The following is a 14,610-nucleotide window of genomic DNA, read 5'->3' as shown; positions in this document are numbered from 1 at the left end:
CCAGCACCCAGTAAGGTAAAATTCACAATGTTTAGCATCCAATAAAAAATTAACAGGCATGCAAAGAAGCAGGAAAATATAACCCATAATGAGCAGAGAAATGGTACAGATACTAGAATTAGTAAATAAGGATATCAAAATAATTTTTATAACTATATTCCATATGTCAAGAAAATAAGTAAAGATCAAGCATATAATATAGAGACATGGATGATATAAAAAAGATCCCAATCCATTTCTGAAGATGAAAAACACAATGTTTTGGGTGAAAAATACACTGGATGGGATTAGCAGCAGGTTAGATATTACAGAACAAAAGATTAGTAAATTTGAAGACATAGCAGCAGAAAGTATCCAATATGAAACACAAAGGAAAAAGGCTGCACAAAAGAACAAAACATCAGTGAGCTGAGGGACAAGTTCAAGCAGGCTAACATACATGTGACTGAAGTCTGCAGCAGAGGGGAAGAGACAATACAGGAAAATTACAATACCACTCAGGAACATAAATGTAAAAATTCCTAACAAAATTTTGGCAAATTAAATCCAACAGTATATAAAAATATGTCGAGACCCAGCAAAGTTTATCTCGGGAATGCAAGGCTGGCTTAACATTACATTAAAAATGTAATGTAATTCACCACATTAACAAACTAAAAAAGAAAAACCATACAATCTTCTCAATACATGCAGAAAAACTGCTTGCTAAAATCCAATGTCTAGTCCTGATAAAAACTGTCGGCAAACCAGGAATGTAAAAAAAGAACTTACTCAACCTGATAAAGAGAGGCAATAAAAAAAAAAGTATAGCTAACATCATACTTAATCAAAAACTGCTTTCTTCCTAAAGTCAGAAACAAGATACTTAATAGCCATGTATCCTTAAGCAATCACTCAACCTCTATGTAACTGTTTCCCCACCTGTAAATGTCTATAACAGGGCTTGGCACTATGTAAGTGCTTACAGTGATGATGATGATGGAGTGGACTTAGGGGTTGGAAGAGAGAAAACAGAAATCCAGTAACTTCTCCTCTTTGATTCTCAGAATCAATTACCCCACAGCTTTTGTCTCCACTGCTCACCATTGCCCCAGTGCCCTTTAGAGGTCAAGTCAGGCATACGGAGTGGCAGGACACAAGATATAACCTTCCTGTTACAGCCATAACACCTTCCCTTTCTTTCCTTTGTCCCTTGGAGTGAAAAAAAGCAAAGAAAAAAACACCACTCTATGCATACTCCTCATTATATTCCCTGGCCCTTTCCTCATTATTTAATTCTCCCTACCTCTCCCCACCCTTTTCTTTCTTTACCCATACTGCCTTACTCTTTATACCCACAGTACCAGCAGTAAAAGCTAGAAGTTAGAGCTCATGGTGTTCATTTCTACTGTAGGTTCAAGTACTGTATTTCAGGTACTTTATAATGTTGTACCTAAAAATTTCAATTAAAGAATCCTTTAAGGCAGGGGTCCCCAACCCCTGGTACCGGTCAGAGGCCTGTTAGGAACTGGGCTGCACAGCAGGAGGTGAGCTGCGGGTGAGCGAAAGAAGCTTCATCTGCCGCTCCCCATCGCTCACATTACCGCCTGAGCCATCACCCCACCCCTCCCCGTCCATGGAAAAATTGTCTTCCACAAAACCCGTCCCTGGTGCCAAAAAGGTTGGGGACTGCTGCTTTAAGGTACAGAAGCCAGAAACCACAAAAGGCAAGGCTTTGGGGAAATTTCTGGAAGCAGTCCATCGTGAGCATAAAATTCCTTTGTAAAATGCTTTTTATACTCCATAATATATTTGGTTTTAATATAAAAATATTATTTCTCCAAATCCTTACATAAAATCAGTATTGTAGGAGGATATAACATATCTGCTCTGTGGCTTTGGATACACCTCAGAGTGAAACAAATAATTTGACATGTGCAGTGCTGCTTCTCTTTAAGCGTGCTTATCCAATACTGCTTGGCCCAGCATCACATCAACAGTTGGCAAAGCACATCTATTATTAAAAGAAATTCCTCTCTCGATTTTTATTTTTTTTTGTGGTATGCGGGCCTCTCACTGTTGTGGCCTCTCCCGTTGCAGATCACAGGCTCCGGACGCGCAGGCTCAGCAGTCACGGCTCACGAGCCCAGCCACTCCGCAGCATGTGGGATCTTCCCGGACCAGGGCACGAACCCGTGTCCCCTGCATCGGCAGGCGGACTCTCAACCACTGCGCCACCAGGGAAGCCCTCTCTCGATTTTTAATTTCTCTGCCTCATGCTTAATCTTGGGTCTACATTTTCTAATATCCTAAGGTCCTTGATTTAACATCTTTTAAAGTTGTTATGAATCTTGCTCAATCTTTGGCCTTTTAATATTATATAACCTTTTTACTGTGAAGGACAACATACATATAAAAAAGTACACAAAGTACTTTTCTGAATAACAAAATAATTGTTATTCAGGTTAGGAACCAAAATAATATCCTCAGAAAGTCTCCTTGTGTCACCTCCCACATACTACCCCTTCCTTCTCTATCCTGATTTCAATTACTATAATTTAGTTTACCTGCTTTTGAACTTTCATATAAGTGGAAGCATGCTGTGTATACTTTTAGTTCCTATTTTATCACATTATGTTGAAGATTCATTCTTGTATCTATACTTAGAGCATTTTTGTGGCTGTATAGTATTCTATTGTACAAACATGCCATAATGTGCTTACTCATTCTACTCTTAATGGACATTTAAGTTGTCCTCACATCTCGGCCATTATGAATAATGTTTATATGAACATTTTGTTCATATGCATTCCTGTTAGGAATGGAAATTCTCGGCCATAATGAATAATGTTTATATGAACATTTTCATAAGAGGCTCTCAATGCACATACATGTACATGCACTTCCGTTAGGAATGGAATTTCTCGGCCATAAGGTCTGTGCTTCTTCAACTTTGGTGGATAATCTTAACAACTGCTCTATGTGGTAGTATCAATTTACACTCCACCAGCAATGAATGAGGGTTCCCCTTGCTCCATATCCTTGTCAAAACATTATTAGATATCCTGGTAGGTGTGTGGTGGCACTGCATTATGGTTCTAATTTCTACTTTCCTGAATATTAATGAGGCTGAGCACTTTTTATGTTTATTGCTACTTGGATATCCTCTTTTGTGAAAGCCCTTTGAAATCCCTTCCCTGTTTTTCTACTGGTCTATTTTTCTTATTTATAGAAAATTCTTTATATGTTCTGAATACAAGCCCTTTATTGGATATATGTTCAGCTCTTCTACACTTTGCCTTTTCACGTACATAATAGTATGTTTTTGTTTTTTTGTTTGTTTTTTTACATAAATGGAGAATGCTTTTTTTGTGTGATTTATTTTTGGCTGTGTTGGGTCTTCGCTGCAGTGCGCGGGCTTCTCGTTGCAGTGGCTTCTCTTTGTTTCAGACCATGGGCTCTAGGCACACGGGCTTCAGTAGTTGTGGCACGAGGGCTCAGTAGTTGTGGCTTGCAGGCTCTAGAGCATAGGCTCAGTAGTTGTGGCACACGGGCTTAGTTGCTCCGAGACATGTGGGATCTTCCCGGACCAGGGCTCAAACCCGTGTCCCCCGCATTGGCAGGCAGATTCTTAAGCACTGCGCCACCAGGGAAGTCCCATAATGGTATCTCTTGATGAACAGGGTTCTTAATTTTAACACAAAAGTTATTAACCTTTTCCTTTAAGGTTAATGTTTTTGCTCTTTGGCTTTTCATTACTGCCTTATGTGAATTATGGCCTAACACTGCTACACTTCTGAATTACCATCTCAGACATTTTTGTATTCTTGTCCTCTTAGAGGAGTCAGCCAAGCATGGCTAGTGCAGCCAGCACTCAGTCAAGGCTCTGGGTCCTTATTTGACTTTGCCAGCCTTGCTCCCTTGATATCCTCACGCTTTGAAGGGAAAACAGGGGGTGAGGGGGATAGAGTTCACTGTGTAGCAGAGTGACATCACAGCCTGACAACACCTCGTCCTAAACATCACACTTAATGTAGTCTAAGATCATGTCAGCTGACACACTGATGACTCACGTTGAGCTTTCAGCCTAGAATAACCCTAAACCTTTTCACATACCTGACCCATCGTGAACTTGCTCTTTTGCACAAAAATCCACAACTTTCACAGTTTAAACGTATTTGATGTGGACCAATATTTCTATCTTTAATGTATTACTCAAAAGCCAATATGCAGGGCTTCCCTGGTGGCGCAGTGGTTGAGAGTCCGCCTGCCAATGCAGGGGACATGGGTTCGTGCCCCGGTCCGGGAAGATCCCACATGCCGCGGAGCGGCTGGGCCCGTGAGCCATGGCCGCTGAGCCTGCGCGTCCGGAGCCTGTGCTCCACAAAGGCAGAGGCCACAGCAGTGAGAGGCCCGCGTACCGCAAAAAAAAAAAAAAAAAAAAAAAAAGCCAATATGCAGAAATGATTTGGAATAAGGTTAAATGCTAGAGACTGTCTAAAGAGCAATCCATAATTGGTGCTGCCAAATGGTTCTATAAAATGTTAGTAAGTAGACTCTGTGATGTGTTTCTGGCCACCATCCTACATCTGGCCTTTTTCACATTTTTAGTCAAAAGCGTGAATAAAGACACTGATGCCCTGTGTATCAGATCATGGCTGATATGACATTAGAAGAAACAGTAAAATAGAAAACTGAGCAATTTTCTTTTCAATCAAATTCCATTTTTATCTTTTTCCACTCAAAGTCATTTTGGCAACTGTTAGCAATAGAATACCAACTAAATAAACGTTTCTTAACATTCATTACTTTCTCTTTTATATAAACTCAGCCTCCCACCCCTTTCTTTTCCATTAAGAGAATTTTCCATTCTCTTTACTGTTAAAATTTCATACTTAATCCTCCTGGAATTTTCTATAATTCTGTTTTTTTTCCCATTTCTAAAGTGTTTGTTGCACTTGTTCATACTGCTTAAACTTCCAGCACAGCAGTAACCTGGGGACTTCCAATTCTGTCCAGACTTTTTCATATTGCCTGTACACTGTCTTACCCTGCACACACTTCCTAAGCTTCCACCCAGCAGCTGAATCAGAAGAACTGACCTCCTTTCCTTGTTGGAGTCTCACCGAGTCCCTCCTGCAAAAAATTTACTTTGAGGCTAACGTGTCAAGCTCAGCAGTAAACAACTTTTATCACCCCTTCAGCCTTGAGTTCTAAAGTCAATTAGAAAACACACAGGCAGCTGTTAATCTGGGCGGGGGCGGCGATGAGGGGTAAGCTTCTCTCCTGTGCAATCTCCCAAAGTTGGCCTCACTTGACTAGTTGGATACTGTGATTGGATCAGGATATAAAAAACATTCTTGGGGGAATCCTTGGTAGAGGAGGAGGGCTGTTTCTGGGCAAACTGATGTGCTAACAGACTTAGCACATCAGTAATCTCTAATAATTTTAGTAATCTCTAATAATTTTAGAGATTACTCAATCTCTAAAATTCTGTGCCTTTAATTGTAAAAAAGAAGGGTTAGAATAAGTTATCTTAAGGCCCTATTAAGGTTTGAAATGCCATTTCTAAGAGCTTTGTGTTTTCTTCTAGATTGTTCCAAGAAACTTCTTGCCAATAGAAGGGTCATATATTTTGTACCCTAAGCAAATACAAGATAACGCTATATTCTTTCCCTAGGAAGGAATCTGTACCTCATCACACATACACAACCTACTGCATTCGACAAGTAAGATGAGAAACAGTCAAGGTCAGTTTATCAGGAAGGGTTGGCAGGAGACAGCTATTTCGACACAAAGATTTTAATATACAGAACTATTAAAGTACTGGAGGACTGAAAAGCCAACAAGGGGACACTGAGGTACCCTAGCAAGAAGCAGTTATCCCTCCGAAGGTTAAGGAAACAAAAGGAAGAGTGGGGATTATTACAGTTTAGAAGCTGGGAGAAGGAATCCCCCAGAGCTGGACCCAGACTTTTCCAGTAGGAGTGCTGGCCAGCTGGTGCTCATATTTCTGAAGGAGTGCAATAAGGCTGTTTCTAGGTATGAGGAAAAACTGTAAACTAAAATAAACTGCTGCTACTCAGGCCTACTGTCACTGCCAGGGTGATGCCAGGGCTGCAGGAATGTAGACCAGGAAAAGGAAGCAAATGGTTAACAGGAAGTCCAACCTTATTAAATACAGAGCACCTCTGAGTCCAAGTTTCAGTCAACCAAGTATGAGTTAACACTTTAGAGTTAGACATTTTTTTAGAATACACCCAGATAAATAAATGTAATCTGCTCTATTGTTACCTTCTATCCTCCTTGGCCTAACCTACTTACACTCCATTCTCACACATACTACCCAAATTCGCAATGATATAAATTAGCAAACTTTTGTAATTCTTTTAGAGGCTAGGCTATTTCTGACTAGGTCAGATTTTTGTCCCTGTCCTGAGGAACATGAAGAGATCTGGGCCTCATGGCAAAAGGTAATAGAGCTACGTCTTGAGTATAAACACCCTTTGCAAAGCAACTGCCCTGGGAGAGGTTATTACAAGATCTTCAAGCAAGAGAAGCCTAGTTTTCTCAGACACGGAAAGCAGCCTGCTTCCACCATGAAGGTAAGCTCAGAATGACTGGGGTTTCAAGATTCTCAGCTCTGTCCATTTAGATGTTGCCATTCCTAGTTTCAGGGAACTACTCTTTTCTAGTCAGTGTCCTAAATGAGACATTGACAAGGCTACGTAATTCTAATACCAGCACAAATAAATCTGTGTTCAATTTTTAGCTTTGTGGCATGAAGTAAAGTGCTATAAAACCATAAAAACTCTTGATTCTCTAAGACTTGATCTGAGAGTTTAAAGACATGAGCTTGTCATTTCCTTTCTGTTAAGTGTTAAGGCGCTTGGTCCCCCAAGGCACTTACTTCAGAAATCGTTTAATCACAATCACACAAAGGTAGTAAGTTGATTAATTATGAGGCCAACACATGCCATGGATTACTAGAATCTTATTTCCCATTGGTAAAGAGCTAAAGAAATGACCAAACCCAAATCCCATCTTTGAAGGTCCCCCCCCACCCGCCAGGATCCCATTCTGAGTAACGATTTCTTATATATCAGTCAAGAGACCAAAACCACACCAGTATTTTAACAGATAATTTAATGTAAAAAAATTGCTAACCAGATGTTGAAGAACTGAAAAGGCAAAAAGGGGACACTAAGCATCAAAGAAGTAGTAACAGTGGGAAGCACCTATCACACCTAGGACAAGGAATAGAGCAAAGAGGATTACTACAGCTTAGAAATTTGGAGGAAAGACCCCCATGAACGTGGGACTCGGATCTGAGGAAGGGATATTGAAATCTTTGAGGGGGTTCAATAAGGCTGGTTCTAAGAGAGTGGAAAACTATAAACTGCGACCAACTGTTAATGCCAGGGTGAGGCACCATCACTATGGTGAGACAGAGGAAGACAAGAATCAAACAGAAAGCAGCAAGTCCTTTTGCCCTCCTCTAGCCTTCCACTCCCCCTCCCCTATAGGCAAAGCCTCATTGAGGCAGCGAGCTAGTAAAGAAACGTGGTTTAGAGGTTCTGCCCCAGATTCATAGAGCAGAGTATATAAGGGTGGTATGAAGCCTAGAGATGACACTTTAATAATCTGCAGTCCAGAGGAAGCAGAGAGTAGCTGCAGAGTTAGGTTCACTGATTATTTGAAACCATTAAAGGATGTATATGGCATTTTGGTCTCCTTTCTGCACAGTGCCTGGTAAATAGCAAGAGCTTAATAAATGTAGCTATTAGAGCTCACAGAAACCATCACACAGTTAAATAGAGATACCATACTTCCAGTTGCATGATTCTCTGCTATTGCCACTGGGATTCCAACAACCAGGTGCTCCTGTCTTTCTCCATTCCCACACAGTGCAAGTGGACAGGGGAAAAGTGGAAAGAAATGCAGAGCAGTACCGAGGTAAGAACCATGACAGAGAAAACAGATGACCAATTGAAATTATATTTGGGGAGGTTAAAAAAAAATGACAAGCATAGTGAAAAAGCGTAGTGGATTAATGGGTTTACCTTCTGCCTAGAGAACTATCAGATAGTTGATCTGATGAGATCTAGATGGTTTTCATTGTTTCTACTCAATGAATCTGTAGCCGTGGCTTAGGGCAGCAAATAAATACTAGTAAAAAGGTTATCTAGATGGGCAAAGCTAACCCAGATGGAGAGAATGGGTGGGTTAGGCTCAAGATAACTGGTTAGGCCCAAATCAGGATGGAAGTGAGTGGCACTTACATGGTCTTGTGTCCTCAGCAGTGCTTAGTTCAGACATTTGAAAGTTCTACAATTACCTGGGTTTCCACCCCTTGTAAAAGTCATACTTAAATGGAGTGTTTAGATAATCATTAAGTTTTCAAACCAAGCCAGATTTGGCAGAGCCAGGATTTAAGCTTAAGTCTGTCTGACCCCAAAGTCTGTCTCTTAACCACCACAAACATGAGGTTCCTAACTACCCTTCACCCACAGATGCCACCATCATTATCAGTATGGTCTTCACTTATTTTCCTCTTACCAGTACTAAAGATGGACATCTGAGATACCTAATTAGTTGAATTAGGCCGACTGAAAATTAATTTTAAAATAATTAGGCCTATTGAAAATTAAAATTTAAGGATATAATGTAATTATCAACTAGTTACTTATTTTCCTTAATGGAGGAAAATTACACTCTTGAAGACAATAACACTAACATTATAGTCAATAAAAGTCCTGTGTTAAGACAGCTTTTCTCACTTAGGCAACATCTTCCTAACTCCAATTACAAACTTTCTTGAAATGAACAATATCAAGAAAGTCTGATGGGTCAAGAATAACAAATTGTGTAAAACTGGTCTTATTCTTCCCCCACCAACCAACAAGGAATTTTATGATCTACTGCTGATAGGGTGGAAAGCAGTGTGAAAACATTAAAACTTTACTTAGTTCCTAAAGATGGCATATTTTTCAGAAATTGACCAGGGCTTGTGTCCTTTCTTTAACCTAATCACATATATGTGCTCAAAGGGTATTTTAAAACTCATTTTACACAGCCTGCTCTATTCGCTAGCATGTCTTCTCTGACCCTCTGCTCATGTATTCTCTGAAATGCTTTCTATTCTCTACTATACACCTTTAACTCCATTTATTTTTCAAAATACTCATTCTTCAAAATCCAGCTCATGTCTCTCTCCTCAATGGATGAGGCCTGTAAGATGCTTTCAAATAGCTGTATTTTTAAGGCTTCCCTAAACATGATACAATGGCATCTCCTCAAGAGAGAAATTTTAGAATTTCTGAGCTAGAATTGCTCAGGGATGAGCTAACAGTCTACTCTCCTTGTCTCCAATAGGTAAAGTGCCCTTACCCCTTACTGTAACTTATCTCTAAGGTCTCTTCCAGCTCTAAAATTATGTCTTTATGGTTCTATCGATCTAAATACTCCTTCAAAAGGTGTGAAATATGTGTAGAAACCATTAAACTCTCAAACGGTAACAGAGTTCAGTCAGTTATAACTTATACTGTAAGATCTGAGGCCAAGTGCTCAGTTCAGGTCAGAACAACAAGGATCAGCTCGGTTTACTGTCCACGTCTGTGGACTGCACCGCGGATGGCGGGTTCACTCGGGCACACAGTAGGCCCCAATTCCGGACAAAAGCCTGTTGTACAACCTCTCTATCCTAACACCAAGACCTGGCCCTTACTGGTTGCTTTATCGTCTAGAAACAAAGCTGGGTAAAATACCTCAATCCGGCACCACCCTCAGATGCGCGCAGCGACGGGGACCGGACGATGATGCGGAGCAGTGATGCAGGTGCGGTGTCCACCTTGTTTTCCTCCCGGAGCCAGTCGGAGCCGTCGGAGTCCTCGGCACCGGCTCTCCGACAGCCCCAGGTGCCCCAGTCCAGCAGCCACCCAGCTCCTCTGCCCCCAGTTGCCCGCCGCGACCCCACTCCCTGGCTGTCCGTCCCGTCGTCCTTTGCCCCTGGCCCTGGGGCACTTACCATCCCAACACCAGGCCGGTGGTCACGATGAAGCAGGTAAAGACCACCGCGATGTAGAAAAGCGGCGAGTACTCGTAGAGCGTTACTAGAAATACCGCAGCCATCAGGGTCTCCTAAGCTGAGCCGGGCTCCAGCCACTGAGCCCAGTCTAGCCCAGCCGGGCCCTCTCGGCCAGGGTAAAAGCCACTACGGTGCCCCGGAGTGGACAAACTTTGTAGATCCGCACTAGCCTGGAGCTCCGGCAGACTAGTTAGGGGTAGCCTCGCGGGCTGCGGGAGCCTGCGTGCCAATCACGAGGCGGCCTACAGGGCTCGCCCCGCCCCTCCCGCTCCCGTCCAGGGTTATTGGCTTCGCAGAGGGGCGGGGCCGCGACTCGCACCGCTCCCGGCTCACGGGCTTGGTGTCCAGCGAGCGTCTTATTTCGTGGTCTGCCCCAGCGGTACGCGCTTGTCTGCGGCAAAGTCTGAATAGATGTTGGTGCCAACCCCGCCCAAGACTCAGGTAGTGTTTTCTGATGCCAGAGAGAGGAGGCACAGTCCGAAATCCACGTCACAGAGTCAAAATCCTGAGATCCTGCCTATTAGATCTGAGGCGGTTGTGGGAGGAAGAGGGCGGCTGCATCTACAAAGTAAAATAACCCCACACCTACTCTTGTTTTATGTACAAAACTTACAAATAGGCACTGTACGAAACACCAAAAAGAGTCTCACAAGCAGTTTATAGGAGCCTTGTCAGCCTTTTCAAATTGGATTTAATGCTAGAGGAAAATTAGCATTGAGTGTCAAGATTCTCAGAAATAAATCAACTGTCCTCCCATATCCCTTTCTTTTTTTCCTCCCCTATACCCCTCAAATTAGAATTAGATATTTGAATATTTTTTGCATTAATTTTCACTTTAATAATAATTTTAAATATGTATTATGTGTGTGTATATATGTGCATATATATACATATACATATATACAGTTGACCCTTGAACAAACGCAGGTTTGAACTGCACAAGGTCCATTTATAGGTGGATATTTTTCAATAGTAAATACTATAGTACTACACAGTCTGTGGTTGGTTGAATCCGTGGTTGAGGTATCGCAGATACCAACTAAAGTTATACCCGTCTCTCTCAACACTTCCACTGAGATCTCATGGGTTTGCGTTTGGTCCCAAGGCCACACCTAGCTGCCACGGAGTCAGGGAAACGCAGCATCCCCGCTACAGATTAGGGATTTGTTACCACGGAAGAAAGGGACAAAGGACCTAGAGATAGATAACTAGTAGTCCTTCCACACTCCCAAATCACCAGTAAAATTACAGCTGGAGGAAGATGAGCTAAATTTGTCCTGTGGCTTCACCTATCCTTTGGTGAATGACAACGTATTGGGTATTCTCTGGAGTAGTGCTGTGTGAGAAGCTTGGTTCAACAGCATAATTTTTTAATTAATTAATTAATTTGTTTATTTTTGGCTGCATTGGGTCTTCGTTGCTGCTCACGGGCTTTCTCTAGTTGCGGCGAGTGGGGGCTACTCTTCGTTGCGGTGCGTGGGCTTCTCATTGCGGAGGCTTCTCTTGTCCAACGTAATTTTTTTTTTTTTTTGCTGTACGCGGGCCTCTCACTGTCGTGGCCTCTCCCGTTGCGGAGCACAGTCTCCGGACGCACAGGCTCAGCGGCCATGGCTCACGGGCCCAGCCGCTCCGCGGCATGTGGGATCTTCCCGGACCGGGGCACGAACCCGTGTCCCCTGCATCAGCAGGAGGACTCTCAACCACTGCGCCACCAGGGAAGCCCTGGACATTTTTTTTATTATTATTAAAAACAACACTGCAGTGATATTCTTAAAGCTAAATCATTTCCTTGGGATAAATTTCTAGAGGTGGAACTTTTGGTTCAAAAAGTATGTATGTCTTAAGCCTTTGAAGAAACACCGTTCTCCAGAAATGTTGTACCAATTTATGTTGCCTCCCTTTTATCCTCGGTTTTGTCATCATTTGATATTGTCACTTAACAAAATCTTGGCTAATGTGAAAGGCAATTTTATTTCAATAAACAATGAAGAATTTTCATAATGGAAACAAAAATGTAAGGAGTTCCAAGTGAAAGTGGTATATTAAACATATGCCTATAAGTTTGCTCTCTCCCAAAACTCCACTAAAACTACATCAAAGGGATTTTAAAAATAAATCAACAAAAACAAGAACAGGAAATCAAATAACAGCAGCAACATATTGGAAGATGGAAAACAGCTGAACAAGGATAATTCACTAGCCAGGCTATTAAAGCCAAATCCCAAACCAGCAGTGGAGAAATAGACCCAACCTGACTCACACCAAAGAATTCTCAGAAAAAAGAACAGGAACTGACACAAATTTAAGACAAGCCCTTATTTTCCACTTGGATAACTGCTACAACCATTGAAACTTGTAACTTTATTTCCAACATAGATTCTTTCTAGTACACTCTACACAGTGCTGGCAAACATTTTTTTAACACACATATATATTTTTAAACACGTCTTATTTCACTCCACTGCCAAAACTTCTTGGTTGTCATGCTATATGTCCTTGAGAATGAAGTTCCAAGTTCCTTATTTAGCATACCCATCTCTCCATGACCCAGCTCCCACTTACCTCTTACTTATTCATTCAGAAAAAGTTTATTGAGGGTCAGATATGTGCCAGACACTGTAGAAAACAACAGGGATACAATAATAAGCAAAAAGTGACACATCTCTGTTCTCATGGAGTTTATCATCAAATGGAAAAGACAAACATTAACCAAAGAATCTTGAACAAAATATTAAGGCAAAATTATAACTGCTATTAAAAATAGGTACATGGAGCTATGAGAGTAAATAATGGGGAAATGGGGAATATAAGGAAGATCAAGGAAGGCTTCCCTAAAGAACAGATGGTTGACGTGAGAGCTGATGGAAAGAGGTTTACCAGGCAAAGGGACAGGATGGGACAAAAAGCATTTAGGTCAGAAGCTACAGCATGTGCAAAGGCCCTGTGGTGGGAAAATCATAGCATACCTGAGAGAATGAAAGGCCAGCATGGAGAGGGAGGAGGAACATGCTATGAGATGAAAATGGAGACATAGGTAGGGCCCAGATCATACATGAGTCTTGCCATTTTAACTACTCAAATAACCTAAGAGCAACGAGAAGCCTCTGATATGACTGAAGAAGAGAGTTTTATGGACTGAATTGTGTCCCCTCCTCAAAATTCGTATGTTGAGGCCTTAACCCCGCAATGTGACTGTATTTGAAGATAGGGCCTTTAAGTAAGTAATGAAGGTTAAGTGAAGTCATAAGGGTGGGATCCTAATCTAATAGGACTGGTGTACTTATTTAAAAAAAAAAAAAAAGACAAGACACCAGAGATTGCTCTCTGTGTACATGTGTGTACAGAGAAAAGGCCATATGAGAACACAGCAAGAAAGCAGCTGTCTAAAAACCATGGAAGAGAATTCTCTCCCGAAAGACTGCTGGCACCTTGATGTTGGGCTTCTGGCCTCCAGAGCTATGAGAAAATTTCTATTGTTTTAGCCATCCAGTCTGTGGTATTCTATTATGGCAGCCCAGGCAAACTAATATAGGGAGTGACATTCTATTTGCATTTTATTTTATTTTATTTATTTAGTTTTTTTGTGGTACGCGGGCCTCTCACTGCTGTGGCCTCTCCCACTGCGGAGCACAGGCTCCGGATGCGCAGGATCAGTGGCCATGGCTCACGGGCCCAGCCACTCCGCGGCATGTGGGATCTTCCCGGACCGGGGCACGAACCCGTGTCCCCTGCGTCGGCAGGCGGACTGTCAACCACTGCGCCAACAGGGAAGCCCCTATTTGCATTTTAAATCAATTACTTTAGCTATTGTGTAGAAAACTTATTGGAAGGAGGCTGGGATGGATATAAGTGAATATGGAGATACAAATTAATAGATTCTTTCAAAAGTCCAGAGAAGAAATATTGGTAACTCTGATTAGGAAAGTGATGAGGACTTGCAGCGAAGTGGATTATTAGTTAGAAGTGATTTCAACTGTGAGTGACTAAATAAATAAATAAAAACAGTATCTTACTTGAGATAGAAGTTTATTTCTCTTTCAGGTGAAAGTCCAGAAGTAGGTAATGCAGGACTGATATAGTGCTTCACAGTGCAAGGGACCCAGGCTTCTATTTTGCTCCACTATGTGTAGCCCCCATTCCTAAGGTCACCTCATGGTCCAAGATACCTGCTGCAGCTCCAGCCACCATATCCAGATTCCTGCTAGCAAGAGGGAGGAAAAAGAGGAAGAATGAGACACCATTTCAATTTAAGGAAACTCTAAGGATATACAACACATTCTGTTGGCCAAAATTTAACTGGAAGGGAGGCTGGAAAATACAGTCTTTGTTCAGGGTGGCTGTGTGTCCAGCTAAAACTAGAAGGCTCTATTACTTACAGAAGGAGGAAACAGTTTGAAGGAGAGAACTCTTGTCACAGAAGTATACAGGACCTAATGATGCATTGGACATGCGGCATGAGAGTAGCAGGAGTTGAAGTTTCTGGCTTCTTCTACCAGTTGAGTGGATGTAGCTGTCATTGACTGAAATTAGACTCTAAATCTCCA

General features: G+C 41.9%; 1 protein-coding gene across 1 annotated transcript in view; it reads right to left on the bottom strand.

The window, feature by feature from the left end:
• Window positions 1–10,268, bottom strand: part of CGRRF1 (cell growth regulator with ring finger domain 1) — a 29,964-nt gene extending 19,696 nt beyond the window's left edge. Inside the window, exon 1 of the mRNA XM_004279336.4 lies at window positions 10,007–10,268. Coding sequence (XP_004279384.1) covers window positions 10,007–10,110 — 104 coding nt within the window. The 5' untranslated portion in view covers window positions 10,111–10,268. The remainder of the gene's footprint in view (window positions 1–10,006) is intronic.
• Window positions 10,269–14,610: the final 4,342 nt, after the last annotated feature.

Source organism: Orcinus orca, chromosome 2 (assembly GCF_937001465.1).
Source record: "Orcinus orca chromosome 2, mOrcOrc1.1, whole genome shotgun sequence".
In the NCBI taxonomy this organism is placed as follows: domain Eukaryota; kingdom Metazoa; phylum Chordata; class Mammalia; order Artiodactyla; family Delphinidae; genus Orcinus; species Orcinus orca.
The sequence above is the reverse complement of the archived record's forward strand: the minus strand, read 5'-3'. Positions and strand labels throughout refer to the sequence as shown.